This window comes from Oryctolagus cuniculus, chromosome X, assembly GCF_964237555.1.
Source record: "Oryctolagus cuniculus chromosome X, mOryCun1.1, whole genome shotgun sequence".
Lineage (NCBI taxonomy): Eukaryota > Metazoa > Chordata > Mammalia > Lagomorpha > Leporidae > Oryctolagus > Oryctolagus cuniculus.
Window position 1 is genome coordinate 50,016,685 of NC_091453.1, and position 19,724 is coordinate 50,036,408.

The following is a 19,724-nucleotide window of genomic DNA, read 5'->3' on the forward strand; positions in this document are numbered from 1 at the left end:
GGGAAACCACAACAAATGTGGAAAGATGGAAGGAAGAGCCTTCTCCAAGATGACACAGCTATTTAGTAGCAGAGATAGGAGGCAAATCCAGGCCTCCAAAGTATTTTCTAGTGCTGCGTCATATTCCTCAGAGTTGGGTATACTGGAGATCGCCAAAAAGTTCATGCAAAACACATATTTTGAAATAACTGCATAGATGTCAAGATTTTTGGTACCAAAAGTCATGACACTTAATTTCATTTTCTGTAATTTTCTGAAGTACTCGTGTACAAGCAGATATTGCAATATTTCATTTAATGCAATCTTCAGTGTATTGGAGTTTTACCTTTCATTAACTTCTTGCCACTAGTCAGGGAGATTCAATTCTCAAAAAAAATATTTCGTGAAGAGAAATCGAACATTAAGGGTTAAGTAATGAATAAATTTCTGTCTAGTTTCAGCCTGCCGTTGACTTTCTATTGTAGCCAGTTTGATATCATCTATTGCTATTAATGGCATTACAGATACAAATACTAGAATTTTACCTATGTAAGACAAAACAGCTCTAAGGCAAACCAAAGATCTAAACTGCCTAGCACATCAATTCACACAGGCAGGAGAAAGTCTACTTTATAACATTTCTCTCATGAATCACACATGTTGTTATCCAAGATAACAAATTTGTGTTAGGATCGAAACATGAAGGGCAAGCATTGTGGCCCATCAGGTTAAGACACCACCTGCAACACTAGCATCCCATATGGGCACCGGTTCGAGTCCCGGCTACTCCACTTCTGATCCAGCTCTCTGCTGTGGCCTGGGAAAGCAGTGGAAGATGGCCCAAATGCTTGGGCCCCTGCACCCACATGGAAGACGTGGAAGAAGCTCCTGGTTCCTGGCTTTAGCCTGGCTCAACCCTGGTCGTTGCAGTCATTTGGGGAGTGAACCAACAGATGAAGATCACTCTTTCTGTGTCTCTTGCACGCTCACTCGCTCGCTCTCTGTAAATCTGCCTCTTAAGTAAATAAATAAGATAAATCGCTTTCGGCCGGAGCCGCCATCTTCCAGTAATTCGCCAAGATGACGAACACAAAGGGAAAGAGGCGAGGTACCCGGTACATGTTCTCCAGGCCTTTCAGAAAACATGGAGTTGTTCCTTTGGCCACATACATGCGCATTTACAAGAAAGGTTACATTGTGGACATCAAGGGAATGGGTACTGTTCAAAAAGGAATGCCCCATAAATGTTACCATGGAAAAACTGGAAGAGTCTACAATGTTACCCAGCATGCTGTTGGCATTGTTGTAAACAAACAAGTGAAGGGCAAGATTCTTGCCAAGAGAATAAATGTGCGTATTGAACACATTAAGCACTCTAAGAGTCGAGATAGCTTCTTGAAACGTGTGAAGGAAAATGATCAAAAGAAGAAGGAAGCCAAAGAGAAGGGTACCTGGGTTCAACTAAAGCGTCAGCCTGCTCCACCCAGAGAAGCCCACAATGGAAAGGAGTTGCTGGAACCCATTCCTTATGAATTCATGGCATGATAAATGTAAGATAAATAAATAAGACCTAATTGAAAAAAAAAATAAATAAATAAGATAAATCTAAAAAACAAAAGATCAAAACATGACAAGTGGATATCCATCATCTGTCCCAGAGTCACGTTGGGAAATACCTGAAAGGTCATCTTATGTCCGTAGTATCCTTGGATTTCCTAGAATGCCTTCTGCTATTTCCTTGGATTCTACTTTCTCCCCATTTCAAATCAATCTAAATACTGTTGCCCAAATAATCCTAGCTGTGTGACCTTGAACAAGTCTCAGGGAGGGCTTCAGCTTCCTCATTCACAAAACCAGGGGCCTCTGCTTTTCCTACTGTGTTGCTTAGAAACGTCAAATCCCTCAGCTGTGCCCAAGGTACCACTGAGCAGGCTGGGGTGAAGCCACAGGCTGAGTTGGCAGGTGCCTGTGTGTCTGCTTCAAACACATCAGTCCCTTTAGAAATTATAGACCTCTCTAAAATTTCATTGGGAAAAAGAAAAAGATATGACAAAAAGTTTAAGAACCATTATATGTTCATGATTTCTAAGGGCTCTTCTAGTTCCCCTAAACGAGGCTTTTTTAACCTTCTGTACACAACAGAAATTGCAAGAAATAATGTGTTTATGTACAGAAACACAATCAACAGCATTTTATTCTTTTTTTAAAACCACTTTTGGATCTTTGTATCACTCATACAAATTAAATACATAATTAAATGCAGTGTTTAAAATAACAATCATAATGTATAGTAGACTCTGAAACTGATTGGCAACTCCCATAAACGCTGTCATTTGGGGGCCAGCATTGTGGCACAGTGAATAAAGCCACTGCCTAAGATGTCAGCATCCCATATGGGTGCTGGTTTGAGTCCTGGCTGCTCTCCTTCCAATCCACCTCCCGGCTGATGGCCTGGGAAAGCAGCAGAAGATGGCCAAGAGCTTGGACCCCTGCTACCCATGTGGGAGTCCCTGATGTAGCTCCTGGCTCATGGTGCAGCCATCTGGGCCGTGAACCAGCAGATGGACTATTTCCTCTATCTCTCTCTGTCTCTCTCATGCCTCTCACTCTCGCCCTTGCCCTTGCTCTCGCCCACTTTGTGTAACCCTGACTTTCAAATAAATAAATCTTAAAAAAAAAAAACCTCAGTTTGAAAGCCATAGAAAATGGCTTACAGTGGGGCCAGTGCTGTGACATAGTAGTTAAGCCTCCATCTGCAGCGCCAGCATCCCATATGGGCTCCAGTTCTAGTCTCGGCTGCTCCACTTCCAATCCAGCTCTCTGCTGTGGCCTGGGAAAGCAGTAGAAGATGGCCCAAGTCCTTGGGCCCCTGTACTTGTGTGGGAGACCCGGAAGAAACTCCTGGCTCCTGGCTTCAGATCGGCCCTGCTCTGGCTGTTGTGACCATTTGGGGAGTGAACCAGCAGATGGAAGACCTCTCTCTCTGTCTCTGCCTGTCTGTTTCTGTAGCTCTACCTCTTAAATGAATACAATATGTTTTAAGAAAGAAATATGGCTTCCAAAGTTCAGGAACAAATTCGAATTATTTTTTTAATATAAAAGAAACACAAATTATCTTTAGTGTCACAATTACTGAGTTTCCAAGTTTCCTCTACAAGTACTTCTGGCCAAGGCTGACCTTTGAAAGTTCAAATAAAGTTGCTAGAGGTGCCAGAACACCAAATGAGTAATTCCCCAGAGTCTTCCTTCATGCTCTTTAGCTTATAAAGCAGAGTTGCCAGCAACGATTTATTAGAATCACTTAGCCTTTCAACCTTAATTTCCTTCTACCCATTCTCTTCTCGCTCCTGGGAAGCATTGTTCTAGCTTGGGGCTTCCTTCTGTCCCACATCAAAGATCTCCATCTTTGTGAATCCTACCCAATTGAAGGTTGATGGAGTAGAAACAATTGAACTCAGAAGATACTAGCTTTGTCATAAACTGGTTGGACAAGGCACTTAATATTTGTGCTCTCCATTTTTCCTCTGAGTTTGCAGGTTTACTTCTAGGTTTAAAATTCTATGATTGTGTGTCACATCTAAGAAGCCTTCTGGGGGCCTGTGCTGTGGCATAGTAGGCTAAGCCTCCCCCTGCAGTTTGGTATCGACATTCCATTTGGGTGTCAGTTCTAGTCCCTGTTGCTCCTCTTCTGATCCAGCTCACTGCTACGGCCTGGGAAGGCAGTGGAAGATGGCCCAAGTCCTTGGGTCCCTGCACCTGTGTGGGAGACCTGGAAGAAGTTCCTGGCTCCTGGCTTTGGATCAGCCCAGCTCCAGCTATCATGGCCATCTGGGGAGTGAACCAGCAGAAGGAAGTCTCTCTTTCTCTCTCTCTCTCGTCTCTATCTGTCCTCTCCCTCTCTCTGTAACTCTACCTCTCAAGTATATAAATAAAATCTTAAAAAGGAAAGGAAAGAAACCTTCTGACTTACTACTTGCATGGAATGACTTGTCATTTCTTGGTATTCCAATGGCCTATGCCATACCAATGTATCACCTAATCATATACTGTCCTATATTGCCCTCTAGTTGTTTTTATGTGAATTTTTGTCCTCTCAACTATATATAGTTTAAAAGTTTATTTTCTAGGGCAGTGTTCCTTCTACTTAAATCGCCTAGGGCAATTCAGGATGTTCCCTAAAGTAATCAGTATGTATAGTGATTTGTAGAAAGCACTGGCTTCCCTTCAGGGAAACTCCTGGATTATATTGCACAGCAGTGCTGCACAGTAGAAATGTAATGTGAGCCACAAAAGTAATTTAACTATTCTAGGTTGGCACCTGAAAAAGTGAAGACAGAAGTCCAAATGAATTTTAAGGATATATTGAACCCCATATATCGAAAACATTGCCATTTCAACATGAAGTCAGTGTAAAAAGTTTTTGAGATGTTTTACATTTGTGTTGGAATGTTTTCGAAATCTGTTGTGTATCTTCCTCTTAAAGCACATTTAGATTCAAAATAGCCACATGTGGCTAGTGGGTACCTATTGAACAGTGCAGTTCTGTACTACTGGGCTGTTCCAAACTGATCACTTATTTTTTTTAAATTCATATATAATGACACTGAGCACTTCATAAGTACTAAGGCTAGCAAGAGGAGTGCAAAGAAGAAACCTATTCATTCTGGCAAGGGAGATAGATTTGTAAGCCACTAGCTGTCATACGGAGAGGTAGGTGCTATGACAGAGATGCCCAGAAGTAACCTTGACGGCTGAGGGACACGGGAAGTTACAGTTGACCTGGTAACTAAGTGGCACGAAATTTGGAAGACTGTTGCTGGGGGATCGGAGTTGCAAGGTTAGCAAATTATCTGAACTAAGGAAGAGGGCGTGGCTCCAAAGGACCCCGGCCCAAAGGGCACTGGAGTTATTGGGGTGGGGGGCGGAGGGGACGTGAAGGGAAGAAGGGGCGGCGAGGATTGGCCGGGAGGAACTGAGTTCCAGCTGGTGGGTCACGGAAACCGGAGGGGGGCGCTACGCGCACTTTCCGCTCCCGCCGCCGACTGAGCGACCCGTGGGAGCACCGTGGCGGCGGCAGGAGCGGAGCCCCCAGGCTGCTCGGCCGCCTTCACCCAGAGAGCGACCCCCGAGGCAGAGGAGAGCGCCACGCACGGCTCCTCCAGCGCGCCCGCTCGCGCTCCGAATTCCGCCCCGGGTTCCGGGCTTCAGAGCCAACAGAACCTCCCTCCCCCCCCCCCCCCAGGCCATTGTCGGCACCGAGGAGCAGTTCGAAAGCTGCTCGGGTTGTGCGGGTTTGCTGTTTTTCACAGTTGCCTGTTTTTGTTTTTGTTTTCTTTTCTATTAGGCTGCGTGGAGGAATGAGTACAGGGTCGGTCGCCTGTGCCGGCAAAGGGCCGCCCCCGGAAGTTACTTGACACTTCAGTAACAATGAGGCCAATGGGCCAATGTGGCGTCTTTTCCGGTCTCGTGTGTCCTCGCGGAATTCTTTTTACAAAGTTGCCTTTGACCCCGGAAGTGAGGTCTCAAAGTCCCTCCCTCCCCCAAGATGGCAGCATCAGAAGAAGAGTTACTGCTGCCGCGGCTGCCCGAGCTGTTTGAAACCAGCAAGCAGCTCCTGGACCAAGTAGAAGTAGCAACTGAACCCACCGGTTCCCGGATGGTCCAGGACAAAGTATTCAAGGGATTAGACCTCCTTGGGAAAGTTGCCGAAATGTTAACGCAGCTCGACTTGTTCAGGTATGGGTAAACAGGGTAGTAACGGCTGGTTGCCACGGGTGGAGCCATTGTGCATGGGTGGAGGAGCCCTTTAAGATAAAAGAATCTTTGGTTTCTAGTTCGCACTTGTGTATATTGTATTCGTTCCCCACCTCTCTTCCGAGATGGTTGCTAGCTAACATCCTAGGATTCTGCTCCCTAGTGTCGGCTGACCGCACAGGCATTGGGTGTGAGCGCCCAGCCACTTTCATTGAATGAAACTGGCCGCTGGTTCTCCCACACCCTCTCCCCCGAACCCACCCTTGGCCTCACGCCCAGTAAATAAGGTCCACAAGTTTGAATGCCCAGCCAGGCTTCACAGCCTCCTCTTTGCTCTTTCCAGCCGAAATGAAGATTTAGAAGAGATTGCTTCCACCGATCTGAAGTACTTGATGGTGCCAGCGTTTCAAGGAGCCCTCACCATGAAACAAGTGAACCCCAGCAAGCGCCTAGATCATTTGCAGCGGGCCCGAGAACATTTTATAAACTACCTAACTCAGTGCCATTACTATCATGTGGCAGAGTTTCAGCTGCCCAAAATCAGGAACAACTCAGCTGAAAATAACACTGCTAATTCCTCCATGGCCTATCCTAACCTCGTTGCTATGGCATCTCAAAGACAGGCTAAAATAGAGAGGTGGGTCAATAGCTATCATTTGAGGGCTGCCCAGGGGCAGTGTTATTGGGGGCGGGTGCATGTTTTTGTTTGTTTGCGGAGGTGGGGGAGAGAATGGTGGTGTGGGTCACTTTTCTTGGTTCTCACCGAGTGGACACCCTGGCGAGAGCACACTTTTTAATGAGTTTGTCGAAAGGCTTCTTCCTTGGTGGGAGCTCTCGAACCTAGCCATCAGACCGCTGCTGCCCTACGGTTGCCAACAGCAGCAATGTAGTTTTTGCAAAGTGGCTCCTAACCTTTCCCATGCCACAGCAATATTCATATGGTGCAGAGGTCTGAGGAAACAGTCAGAACTGTGGTCCCATTAGTGGTTTACTGATTTGAGAAGCTATGTTCTAACAGTACTGGATCAGATCGGGAGCATCCTGAACTGATGATAGTCCTGGCACAGCTTTATCATGGGACCCTCAGAAAGATGCTTACTCTTAATTTAAAAAAAGCATTTAGTGGGTGTTAGGCACTGGGGATATAAACCGGATGGGTGTTTGTGTGAGTATGGGTGTTTGTGTATGAGTGGTCCCTGCCTTGGTAGAGCATTCAGTCTGGTGAGGAACACGGGCCTAGAAACAGAATAGCAATATAAATGCCAAAATAGGAAGATGCACAAGGTACTATGAGGGCAGATAGGAGGGGCACCTAACCTAAAGAGGGTGCAGGCGAAAGGAGGAGGTTGGTGAGTGGAATCAGCTGAAAAAGTGCCTTTTTAAAGAGAAGCATGGTCTTACTTGTGTTGTAACCAGCACACTGAAACAGTAGGGAACAGTACAGGAGAAGGTTCGACCCAGGTTAGTCACGGAGATGACAAGGGTCCACTAAGGCAGTGGCAGAGGGATGCAGGGATGTATTGATTCAGGAGGATTGAATCTGTGCCAGGTGAGGTAGAAGGAAGTAGCAAGGGAGACGTCCCTGCTTCTGCTTTAGGTGGATGGATGGGGAATCCATTAAGATGGGGACTAGTGGAGGAAAAGCAGATCGAAAGTAGGCCAGAGCTTGCATTCAGTACTGACACATCCAAGCAATGGTAGCTGATACCGTGAAGTTCAGAGGAGAGGCTTGGTCTAGAAAGCCAAATGATTGAACCAGAAACTGTTTATTGAGCGCTTCCTATGTGCCAGGAACTGTTTAGGTATTAGAGAACTAGACAAAGTCAGTGCTGTGCCGGAGCTTCGATTCCAGTGAAGGAGGCACACGATAATAATCACGGAAGTTCAAGAGGTGAGGGCTGTGAAGAATCGAGGAGTGTGGTTAGGGGATAGTGAGTCACAACAAATGCTCTTTTGAGGATGTAGGATAAACTTACAAAAACTGTCCTTTGTTAGAAGCTGAGTGCAGCCCATTGACATTTAACAGAGCGTTTAAATGAGTTTGATATCCAAATAATCATACAAAAAAAGAGAAAAGACTGTAAGTGCCACAGAGATAGTGTGTTGTGCAGATAGACCAAGGAGTGGTCATATCTCATTGGAGGGTTTGAGGAAAAGGTTTCAGAATGAAATGACATTTGAGATGATTCTTAATGGATGGTTACAAAGAGAACTTTATTTTCCTGAATGTAAAAGTAATAATGTTCATTGTAGAAAGTTTATGAAACAGAATATTTGAATTAAAAATAAGCCTGAGTATGAAACTCTTAGATGATCACTGTTAAATTTATGATGTATTTTCTTTCGGATATATATAGTTATTTTAGCCAATAAATTTCAATTAATACTGTGAATATAGCTTTTTATCCTGTTTTTTATAACCTAACACTGTACTGTGAGCATATTCTCATGTCTTTTGAAACCATGCTATCTAATAGTTATGTAATATTCCATCCTATAGTTGTACCATATTGATTACTAATGTGTTATTGTCAAAAATTGAGATGATTTTTGGCTATTCTGAGTCATGCTATAAACAAATACCTTTAACTTGCATCTGTCGCTGTTTCCTTAGGATAGACTTCTAGAGGTGACTGGGTCAACCGATTTGAATACTTTCATGCTCTTGATATGTGGTAACAGTATTGCTTTGAACAGTAACAAAGTTTCAGAGTGTATCACACTGCACTCCTGCTGGTATGAACACTTAAAAAAAAAAAGTTTGGGCAAGCCAAAAAGGATTTCTCATTGTTTTGAGTTGTATTTCTTTGGCCTGCAGGCTTGATCTTTGCATTTTTAAACAAGTGTCTGACAGAGAAGATATCAGCACTATCATCAAGCTCATGGCTCACACATGGGTATCACTTGCCCAGCTCCTGACCTTCAGACCCCATACTTCCAGCACCTGTGGGGGTGTCATGGACGTCGCAAACTTAATGTGCTGGAAATGGAACCCTTGGCTTTTTAACCCTCACATGCACCCCCTCCACCCAAGTCTTCACCATCTCAGCAAAGTGCCCCACCATTCACCCAGGTATTTAAGCCAGAAAGAAACCTAGGAGCTGGCTTTAATTATTGTTTTTCTGAATTTCAACAATGCCTGTCAATTCTGGCTGCAAAAGAATATCTCCTGTCCTTTGATTTCCCTCCATCTCCACTACCATACCTCAGTCTAGGGCAGCAGCATCTGAGCCACTAACAGGTCCCGCATGACGTGGCACCTGCCCTGTTCTCCCTTGAGCGTTAGACACAGCCACAGTTAGCCTTTTTGCAGTCCTTTGAACAGACCCAGCTGCTTCCCTGTAAAGAATCTCTGTGCTGTTCTCTTTGCATGGAATACTTTCTATTCCTAATTCTTATCCTTTGGGGCTCAGTTTAAATGTCATTCCTTGAGAGATCTTTCCAGACCAGTCGCTTTAAAACATCCGCCATTCTGTCTCTTTGCCCCGTGCTTTGTTTTTCCTTTGTGGCACTTACCTCAGCATGCAATTATTTATGTGTCTGCTGGGTTTTGTCTAGCTCCCCTACTAGAATGTATACTGCATGAGGGCAAGAGCCATTCCTCATGTTTACTGTGGATATGCCTAGCACAGGGTCTGATAGGGTAGAAGGTGCTCACACAGTATGTATTGTAGACAAACAAGAGGGACAGCATGAGTAATAGCCCCAGGGCAGGGTAGATTGAGGAGTGTACAGGGACTAGATGACTGTAGTTTGGTTTGGCAGAAGCTAATGGTAGTATGGTCCAAGGGTTGCCTAAGGAAGTGATATGCATGGAGTATTGAAGGGGAAGAAAGAGGCAAAAAAAAAAAAAAAAGTACTGCACCTAGGATGAAGTGCTGAAAATGATGTTACAGCTCTCAGAGATAATTACTTTGCAAGAATAGATGTATACGATTAGAAAATTAAGTCCTTATTTGCTTTCTGTAGGTCCCCTCATCCTTAACTTTAGATACTGAGGCCATTGGAAATAAATGGTATGTCTTTCCTCTCTCCCTCTCTCCCTCTCTTTCTCTCCCCCACCCCTTTCTCTCTTTCTAAAAACCTGTTCCTTCATTCATATTCTCCAATTCCCATCTTTGAATGAGTGAGTGAGTGAGTCTGATTAACAGTCCATTCTTTTAACAGAAAAAGCAAAGTGGAAACTGGGTAAGTAATGAGTCTTTATTTTTGTTATATTGAATTGAGGTCCTAAAGTGACAGCTGGTTAGCCATTTCCATAGACCTATGGAAATGGGCAGCTAAAGCATAGGAGACAGTTTTGTGGGTGATGTGAAAAATGTAGGAGCCCCTCTGCTTTGGTGGCCATGGGTGAGTTTGCCAAGAAGAAACATGCAGAAATTTAAAAAAAGGCAAAGGATAAAACTTTGAGAAAAAAGAGAGAAAGAAGAGGAAGAAAAGAGCAATCAGTGGTAAGAGACTCCACAGGGTACAGACAGAAAGCTGTGTAGAAGCCGAGGGAAAGAAGGAGACACATTAAGGCCCTTTTAAGCCTCTCCCTAAATAGCTTCTCTCCCTGATACTGTAGCACGTAGTACATGTTACCTGTCTCAACATAAGTGTCAGTCTCTGGACCTGAACTCCCTAAGATCAGAGTAACTTTATCTTAGTTTCCTACTTGTATCATTGTATCCCATGCTGCCTTTTGCAGTAACTGGATCATAGCAAGTGCTTGGAAGTATCTTTGGGAGGGACAGAGCGGTTGTAAGAAAGATGAAAGCAATCTGATGGAACTGAAAAGGCCTGAATTTAGGAGTCAGTCAGACCTGGGGTGACCAATCCAATTTCTACTACTTACTGAAGCTGAATCATGCATTTTCTAGGCCCTCCTAGCCTCATCTTCCTCATCGGCTAACAATATTTGTATTGCTGCCTACAAAGAAAGCATTTGCATGTGTTTTTTTTTATTTGATCCTCTTACCAATTCTTTGGGATACTCTTACCCCATTTTAAGCTTGTATGTATTTGAAAGAGAGATCGTCCATCCACTGGTTCACTCCCCAGTTGCCTGCAACAGCCAAGACTGGGCCATACCTAAACCAGGAACCCGGAATTCAGATCTTCCCACCTGGGTGGCAGATACCCAAATACTTGAGCCATCCACAGCTGCCTTCTAGGGTGCACACTGAGGGCAGCTGGAATTGAAAGTGGAGCCTGGACTCCAACTCCGGCACTCTGATACGGGACACAGGCATCCCAAGCAGTGTTTTAACCACTGCATCAAACACTCATCTCTCTCCTCCCCATTTTTTAAAAAATTTATTTTTTTGTTTGAAAGACAGAATTACAGAGAGGCAGAGACGGTGTGGGAGGCTTCCATCCGCTTGTTCTCTCCCCAAATGTCTGCAGTGGCTGCAGCTGGGCCAATGCAAAGCCAGGAGCCTAGAGCTTCTTCCAGTCTCCCACATGGGTGCAGGAGCCCAAGGACTTGGGCCATGTTCCACTGCTTTCCCAGGTCATAGCAGAAAACTGGATCAAAAGTAGAGCAGCCCAATGTGGGATGCCGGCATTGCAGGCAGCAGCTTTACCCGCAATGCCACAGCTTCAGCCCTCTTCAAAGGAAACAGACTAAAAATTGACTTGCACGAAGTTATAAAGCTAGTTAAGAGACCAAGCTAGCATTTCAACTTGGATCTTCAAATCCCAGTTCTTGTGGTGTTCCCACTACAGCATGGAGAAGAGTGGTCATTGGAAAAGGTACAAATGGATTGAGAAAGAGTGTTTCTAAGACTGGAGAAAGGCACCAGCAGAGTGAAAAAAAGGTAGCTCCTGATGACAGGGCAGGTGGTTGATTCAATGAGGCCTGGAAAAATATGGATAAGGATTAGATGGAGGGCAAGAAGAATGATGAAGGCAATGCCTTGGATATGTCTTAGGAGAGAATTAGCTCCTTAAAGACAAGAGTAAAAGATTAGGCAGGCTGAAGTACAGAGATTTGAAGGTAAAGCAAGATGAGTATGATGGTGGTATGGAGTTCCTGTAAGAGGATAACTGAGCCAGAGGGACCACTTGGCCAAAGTTTGATAATACAGATTTTTAGTCTTTTTTTAAAGCTCTCTTTAGCAGCTTGGAAACAAGAAAAAAAAAAAAAAAAGGAATGGTGAGCATTTCCTGGAGACGGAAGGGTCCCAGAGGTGTGGAATTCTGGGGTGATTGGGAATATTTCCGTTTAATGACACACTCTGGGGAATGCAGAACAGTGGAGGTCTAGAACAATTTTTCAGTCTTTTCCTTGGAGCCCTAAGAGGAGGAAGGATGTTGGGAGCCCTCCTGGTTACATCAAGGCACGGTTTATCTGTTTATTACTCATTGGGGTCTATTGGGGTCTATGGATGTTTTCTGTAGGAGAAAAGATTCTAAGGCAAATAGGTGTTTAAAGCACCGACCTAAACAGGTGTGGAGGACTAAAAGAGGATTGAAGAGCTAAGTCAAGGAAGGAAGGAACAGAATATGGGCTGAATGTGTGTAGAGAATGGGAAAAGAAGCAAAAACCTTATTCAGAGGATCACTAGACTAATCCAGAATTCAGCCTGGATTATGTGCATTCTAAAGCCCTCATATGTTTTTTTTCCTGTGACTTGGATGCATCCAGGAGAAGGTGGGAGTAGGAATGGGATTGGCGTTAAGCATTCTAAAATAATATCTCCTAATAGCATTCATGAACTAGGAACTGACCTTTATATTGTTCTACTCCCAAAGCCACCTCTGATGCTCGTATGATGGTGGTGACCTTATATAAAAAGGCCCACTTGTTGGGTAAAGAAACAGAGGAGCCTATTATATATATATATATATATGTAAACATATAAATATAAATTTATATAAATAATCTTTATACATATAAAGACTTTTTATATATGTACATATAAATAGTGTTTCCAGAGCAGTGGTTCTTGACTTTTTGTGGGTCACAGACCCCTTTAAAGGGTAATTTGGGGAAACCTATAAAACCTCTGTCCAGCAAAAAGAAGAACAAAGCATACATGTAGAGTTCTATGTAAAATTTCAGGAAGTTCAGCGACCACCCTGCTTACCCTGAGTGTCACTCCATGGACTTCAGGTTCAGACCTTCTAATTCGGGTGAAAACCTGCAAAGGAGCATCTGATTCTGGAGGTCTACAGTGAGCCTCCTGGCAGAGAGATTTCCTGGGTTGTCATTGACCCCTCTCTTGCCCCTCAAGCCCTTACAGCCACTAAATGAGAAGATCTGTCTGTCTTGTATTTTAAATACATTCACAACTTACCACCTCCATCACTACTTCCCTATTTCAAGTTACCACCTCTCACCTGGATTCTAGCAGCAGCATCTTAAATTGCTTGCCCTGCTTCTACCTTTGCCTCCCAAGCCCTGCAGCCCACACTCCACGCCAGAGCCTGGCTCATATTTTTTTAAACATTCTTTTCATGTCACTCCATTCATGTCATGAATTCTATTCACAAACTTCCAGTGGCATTCGCATCTCAAAATACCATGGTATTTTATATTTTGGGTATTATGGCCTGCAGGGCTCTATACATTAGGACCCTGGCTATCTCTGACCTCATCTTATATCACTCATCTTCATTCCAGCCACTTCCTTCCATTCCGGCTGGCCTATTATTTCTCCAACATGTCAGGCCAGGTACTCTCCCACCCCAGGGCCTTCATATTTGCTTTTGCCTCTTAGAACACTCTTCTCAATATCAGCGTGCCTTGCTCTCTCATTTTGTTGAAGTCTTGGCCCAAATGTCACCTCTTCAGAGAATCTCTACTGACCACCTTATATGTGATAACACTGGTACTCTTACATTACCACCGTGTACTTGACCTTAGTTTTTACTGCTTGATATCACTTAACGCCACCTGACTCATCATCTATTTCTTTTTGTCTGTCTCCACTAGAATGAAAGCTTCTTGAGAGTAAGGACTTTTATATACTGCCTTGTCTCAAGCGCTGAGAACAGTAGGTACTCACATAATAGGTACTCAGTAGATGCTGGTCAGGTGGGTGATGGATGGCATACTAGAATGCTTCCTGAAAAAGGCAGCCATGGTGGTTATGAGTGTTTAAAAATATATAAGGATGAGTCAGAAGAGCTGGAAATGTTTTACCACAGAAGAAAAGAAGTGATGACCATTTTTAGGCTATTTCACGAAGAATTCTTGGCATCAATGGCAGGTAAATGACCCCTAAGATTCTGCGATTCTTTGAAGGTATAACTCCCAAAGGGAAACATTGTAGGGAGCCCTGGGTGATAGAAAACACCTAACCCAGTAAGGGTTGGTGCAGTCAAATGACCGAGAGGGCAAGACTTGCTGGGATCAGGTTAGTTATATATTTGGGGGGTGGGGTGGCTGCAGAATGTTATTTCTCAGCAAGCACTGGGGTATAGCTGTAGAATCCGTATTCCTGCCACGATGAACAGCAGTGTACTTAACTGCATGGTCATTCGCAAAAGATGAAATCTTACTGTGACCTTCTTTTGAGGGAATACCTTTGTATTTTTAAGTTCATGGCTAATGCTTTTCTGTGGAACAGATACAAGCAGAAGAAGGAGGTGGAGAATAGGTTGTCGGCACTGAAATCTGCTGTGGAAAGTGGTCAAGCAGATGACGATTGTGTTCGTGAATATTATCTCCTTCACCTTCGGAGGTGGATTGGTATCAGCTTGGAAGAGATTGAGAGCATTGACCAGGAGATAAGAATCCTGAGAGAAAAAGACTCTTCCAAAGAGGTAAGCCTGCTTCCTGCCCACATAGCTCAGCAAGCTGCCGGCAGAGATTTGGATATTCTGCAGGAGAGTAAGCACACTAAAATCCTTTTAAGTCTCCAGAAACTCTATTGAGATGAATGGAGAAAGGCTGAAGGGTCGCTGGGGTAGCTTTCTGCTGTCTAATCTGTAACACGCTTCTTCTAGTCATTTGTATCTTTGCGACAGACCATGAGGGAAAGAAGAATACAAATTGATTTTGGTTCTGAGAACTCCTAGCTACTAGGGGAAGGCCAGTCTGTGCTTCACCATAATCAACAAAAGGCAAGAGGAGTAGAATGGAGGAGAAACTGGAACTGGAGGGGGGGGGACAGGTAGGTAGGTAGGTAGAAGATAAAAAGACCAGGGAATATGTTTCCATCGGGGGAGGAAGCAGAATTTAACCTTACACAATGTTGCTCTCTCACACCTGTGTATCTTCAAGGAAGAGGCACAGCAAGGACACCTCCCTGCACAGAATGCCTCATGTACTGCTACAGGGTACCCGGTGTTCTACAGCTTTGGCGGTCTTTGAAGATCACAGTTACAGGGCTGCTGCTTCCAAAAGGGCTGCGCTGCCACTTGATCTTGGGTTCCAGATAAAACATGAATAGCGTTGAATTTATCAGCTCGTCACAGACATTTCTTTAAGTCCTCAGAGAAACTTCTTCCTCATTTGATTTGTGCTAATTGGCCCAGGAGCCATTGCCTCAGGATAGCATCGACCTACTTCTTCATGTGAAAGGATCAATGAGTGAACAATTAGTATTCTAAGGCCATAAGGCCCCTTGAGAGTGTTGGGATGAATGATTTGCAAGCATTCTGAAGCTGGACTCTTCTGGGTCTTGCCCTGTCTCGTTTGTTTGGTTGGTCTTTATTTGTTTTTAATATTCCCTCGTGTGGTATTGGGATCAGCTGCAAAAGTAGCAGAGCTCAAAGTGAGCACTTTTTCTTGGGCCCTACTTCCTTAAAACATGTCAGCACTTCCTCTCATTTAGGAACATCATCATCCAAAACACCCTTGGGACTCTTGACAATTAACAGCATGATGATATTGGAAGGAGCTTTAGAAGGTTTTTTTTTAATGCTTTATTGATTAAAAAATACTAACAGTCATCTGAGCTTTCATCAAGTCATTATCTCTTTGCCAGTGGAGGGTCTGGCCTCACTGTTTCACTGTTGTGGCGTGGCTAACTGATCAGTATGGCAGTTGCTGAAGGTTAGAGTGGCCATGGTGATTTCTTTTTTTTTTTAAGATTTATTTATTTGAAAGGCAGTGTAACAGAGAGGGGAGTGGGAGAGAGAGAGAGAGAGAGAGGTATCTTCCCATGCACTGATTCACTCCCCAGATGGCCACAGCGGCCAAGGCCAGACCAACTGCAGGAACCTGGGATGTCATCTGAGTGGTTTCTTAAAATAAGACATGATGTTTGCCACATTAATTGACTCTTGCTTTCATGCAAGATTTCTCGGTAGCATGTGATGCGTGATATTGTTTGATAAACGTTTTACTCACAATGCAAAGAAGAAGGCTTTTAATTTTGCTTTTCCACCAAAGGCCAGGCTAAGGAAAGGGGCTTCAAATTCACCTCCAGAGATTGAGAAGGAATGTGGAAGAAGGCTTGGGAATCTCCCTTTTTTGGGGGGAAGGAGTACTTTCAAGCCAAGTAATGCTCACTTGTGATAAGAGGATTCCCGGGAAAACTTTCTCCCTGTTTAGCCTGACACTCCAGCCCCCTGAGAAGGGCGAAGCACCCCCCACTGTTACTGTTCTGCTGCTATAGCTTAGAGATCGATACAGAGAAAGTGAGTGACTCTTGAATCCAGAGCTTTTCAAGCCCCTGAAGCCATTACAAGCCTGCACAGGAGAGTAGGCAAAATGGCCATTGCACCTCTGATAATCAATTTCCTTTTTAGGCATCAACATCTCACTCATCTCGTCAGGAGAGGCCTCCAATGAAACCCTTCATTCTCACTCGGAATGCAACCCAAGCCAAGTAAGTGGTACCAGAAAGTGGTTTGCCTGTTCTGCGCCCCTGCTTCTGTGGTTTGCGAGTAGTGCATGAGTGACACAGCGGTGGTGTTGGAAAGTCGTAGCTTCACCTGTGGAGTCTGTTCTTTCGTCAAAGGGGTATCATCCCTGCGGATACTCCATGTCTGTCTCGGGCATGCCCTTCACAAACTCAAGCCTACAGACAGGCTCAAAGGGATAAACATAAACAAATAATGAAAACAAAGGAAAAAAAGCCTGGAGAACTGTATACTTTAAAATTCCTTCCCTTTATTGCTACTTTTGCTGCCTTCCACGGCCAATCTCACAAGGACATATTTGCCTATGATTCAATTCTGAGTTCTTTTTTTGAAGACTTGATTTATTCATTTGAAGACAGAGACAGAAAGCTTCCATCTACTGGTTCATTCCCCAAATGGCTGCAACAGCAAGAGCTGGACTGAGTTGAAACCAGGAGCCTGGAACTCCATCTGGGTCTCCTATGTAGGTGGCAGGGGTCCCTGGGGCCATCTGCTGCTGCTTTCCAAGGAGCATTAGCAGGGAGCTGGATCAGAAGTGCAATACCTGGGACTCAAACTGGAGCCCATATGGGATCCCGGCACCACAGACGATGGCTTAACCTGCTGTGCCATAAAGCCGGCCCCTTGGTTCTGTGTTCTTGAGATGCTTTTTCATAGGGTAGCAGGAGAGTCCCCTCCTTTGCTGTACATTGCAGAGCCACCAACCCTATAAACAGCCCATCTATAGTAGTCTCATCACTGCCCTGTGGGACACTAGCCTCTGCTTATTTGGCGGATGATCCTGGGGCAGTTATCTTGAGTGCCTGTTTCTGGGTCCTCTTATGTAGCCTCCTGGGATTTTCTGTAGCTCCTCAGAAGATTGCTAGGTAGGGGAATGAGGCAGAAATGGACCTAGGCTTTGTCATTAAAGATAAGAGGCTGTTAAATAGTGCTATTTCTGTTTCACATCCTAAATGCACTGTGATTTTTGCAGAGTGTTTGGAGCTGGCTATCCGAGTCTGGCAACCATGACGGTGAGCGACTGGTACGATCAGCATCGGAAGTACGGAGCATTACCAGATCAAGGAATAGCCAAGACCCCAGGTAGGGAGGACTGGGAGGAAAGTGGCTGGACTACAGGCCTCTCACTCCCTAGCAGTTAAATTCTGAGCAAGTATTGTTGCCCTTTAGGAGTGGAAGTGGTCTGTACAAAGATCCTAAGTGACAGAAAGATTCCATGAAATACTGTGTTTTTTATTAAAATGAACATGGCAGATGATTCTAGGAAAATAGGGACCGTGATAATATAGGGTGTTTTTTTTTTGTTTGGTTTTTAAAGATTTATTTTATTTATTTATTTATGTATTTATTTATTTATTTTTGACAGGCAGAGTGGACAGTGAGAGAGAGAGAGACAGAGAGAAAGGTCTTCCTTTTCCGTTGGTTCACCCTCCAATGGCCGCCACGGCCAGCGCGCTGTGGCCAGCGCACCGCGCTGATCCGATGACAGGAGCCAGGTGCCTCTCCTGGTCTCCCATGAGTGCAGGGCCCAAGCACTTGGGCCATCCTCCACTGCACTCCCTGGCCACAGCAGAGAGCTGGCCTGGAAGAAGGGTAACCGGGACAGAATCCGGCGCCCCGACCGGGACTAGAACCCGGTGTGCCGGTGCCGCAAGGCGGAGGATCAGCCTAGTGAGCCATGGCGCCGGCCCAAGATTTATTTTACTTATTTGAAAGAGTTACAGAGAGAGGTAGAGCCAGAGAAAGAGAGAGAGAGGTCTTCCATCCGCTGGTTCACTCCCCAGATGACGGCAGCGACCGGAGCTGAGCTGATCCAGAGCCAGGAGCTTCTTCCGGGTCTCCCATGTGGGTGCAGGGGCCCAAGGACTTGGGCCATCTTCTACTGCTTTCCCAGGCCATAGCAGAGAGCTGGATTGGAATTGGAGCATCTGAGACTTGAACTGGCGCCCATATGGGATGCCGGCACTGCAGGCTGGGGCTTTAACCTGCTATGCCACAGTGCCAGCCCTGCCAATATACTTTTTCAGTCTCTCCAAATATAACAGCAGCCAGCTAGGAAAACTAAAAATCGGTAGATGTCAGTTCTGCTTTTGGTAAAAGCTAAGCAGATTGTACTGAGCTGACCCCTCATATAGATCACCATTCTAAACTGAACAAAATAGTTTAAAAAATAGCTACTTCAACACTAGAGAGTGACCAAAAGAAGGCATAAACTGGAGGGCAGTCATGCTTAGAACAGAGAATAGCGCTTTAAGTTCCTCAGGGTAGAGACTTTTTAAGATTGATTTATTTATTTGAAAGGCCTAGTAATAGAAGGAGAGACAGAGATATTCCATCCATTTCCATTCACTCCCCAAATAGCCACAATGGCTAGGACTGGGCCAAGCTGAAGCCAGGAGCCAAGAGCCTCCCCCAGGTCTCTCATATGAGTGCTAAGGGCCTAAGCACTTGGACCATCCTCTACTGCTTTTCTCAGGCCATCAGCAGGGAGCTGGATTAGAAGTGGAGCAGCCAGGACTCGAACTGGTGCACATATGCGATGCCAGCACTGCAAGCTGTGGCTTAACCCATTGTGCCACAGCACCAGCTCCAGGGCTGGAAACTTTGACTTCCAAGTGTTCGAGGTGCCCAACTTGGCAATGAGATCATAATAGTTGCTCAGAAATGTCCTTAGAAGGAGAAAATGGAAAGGGTGGCCGTAAGAAAGGTGGGAGCAATATGGGATAGCAGTAAAAGCATGTATAGACCTGGGATGGCCAATCCAACTCCTACCACTTAATATGTAGGATATCGTTGAACTCCTCTGAGCCTCACTTTTCTTATGTATTATCTCTTTAGATCCTCTCAAAAATCACCTAAAGTAGACATTCCTTTTCCTGTTTTAAGATGAGGATGTTGTTACTGAGAACTGACTTCTAGCTAGAAGATGGTCAGGCTAGGATGTAAATTCAGGTTTTCAAATTCTCTAGTTCCAGTGCTATTTCCACTGTAGCACTGAAGAGAGAAGAGTGGTAACTGGAAAGGATTTCCTGTTTTTTATAGCTTTTCACCTGTGGGCAGGCTGTGCAGTTGCTGTGATGTGGGGAAGTTACAACTTGAATGGGAACTTGTAGTCTTATTGGTTGGGGAATGAGAGAACTCAGGGTGACCATAGAAACTGAAAAGTGAGGAAGATATATTCCCAAAAGGAA

At 44.7% G+C, this 19,724-nt stretch overlaps 2 protein-coding genes across 3 annotated transcripts in view; both read left to right on the plus strand.

Moving 5' to 3' along the window:
* Positions 1–19,724, plus strand: part of IGBP1 (immunoglobulin binding protein 1) — a 74,231-nt gene that overhangs the window by 39,559 nt on the left and 14,948 nt on the right. The window contains exons 2-7 of one of the 2 annotated variants that reach the window (XM_008272740.4): positions 5,324–5,715; positions 6,077–6,370; positions 8,552–8,806; positions 14,292–14,487; positions 16,420–16,499; positions 17,507–17,616. In XM_008272740.4, coding sequence (XP_008270962.1) covers positions 5,525–5,715; positions 6,077–6,370; positions 8,552–8,806; positions 14,292–14,487; positions 16,420–16,499; positions 17,507–17,616 — 1,126 coding nt within the window. In that variant the 5' untranslated portion in view covers positions 5,324–5,524. The remainder of the gene's footprint in view (positions 1–5,323; positions 5,716–6,076; positions 6,371–8,551; positions 8,807–14,291; positions 14,488–16,419; positions 16,500–17,506; positions 17,617–19,724) is intronic. The other variant, XM_008272741.4, reaches the window with a different exon arrangement.
* LOC100342077 (large ribosomal subunit protein eL21-like) lies at positions 1,024–1,524 on the plus strand. Its single transcript, XM_051827162.2, has one exon. It carries the CDS (start codon positions 1,060–1,062, stop codon positions 1,522–1,524), a length of 465 nt encoding a protein of 154 aa, XP_051683122.1. The 5' UTR covers positions 1,024–1,059.

What these genes read in the sequence shown, in the direction of transcription:
- LOC100342077 (XM_051827162.2), top strand. Translation starts at nt 1,060, where the DNA reads ATGACGAACACAAAGGGAAAGAGGCGAGGTACCCGGTACATGTTCTCC.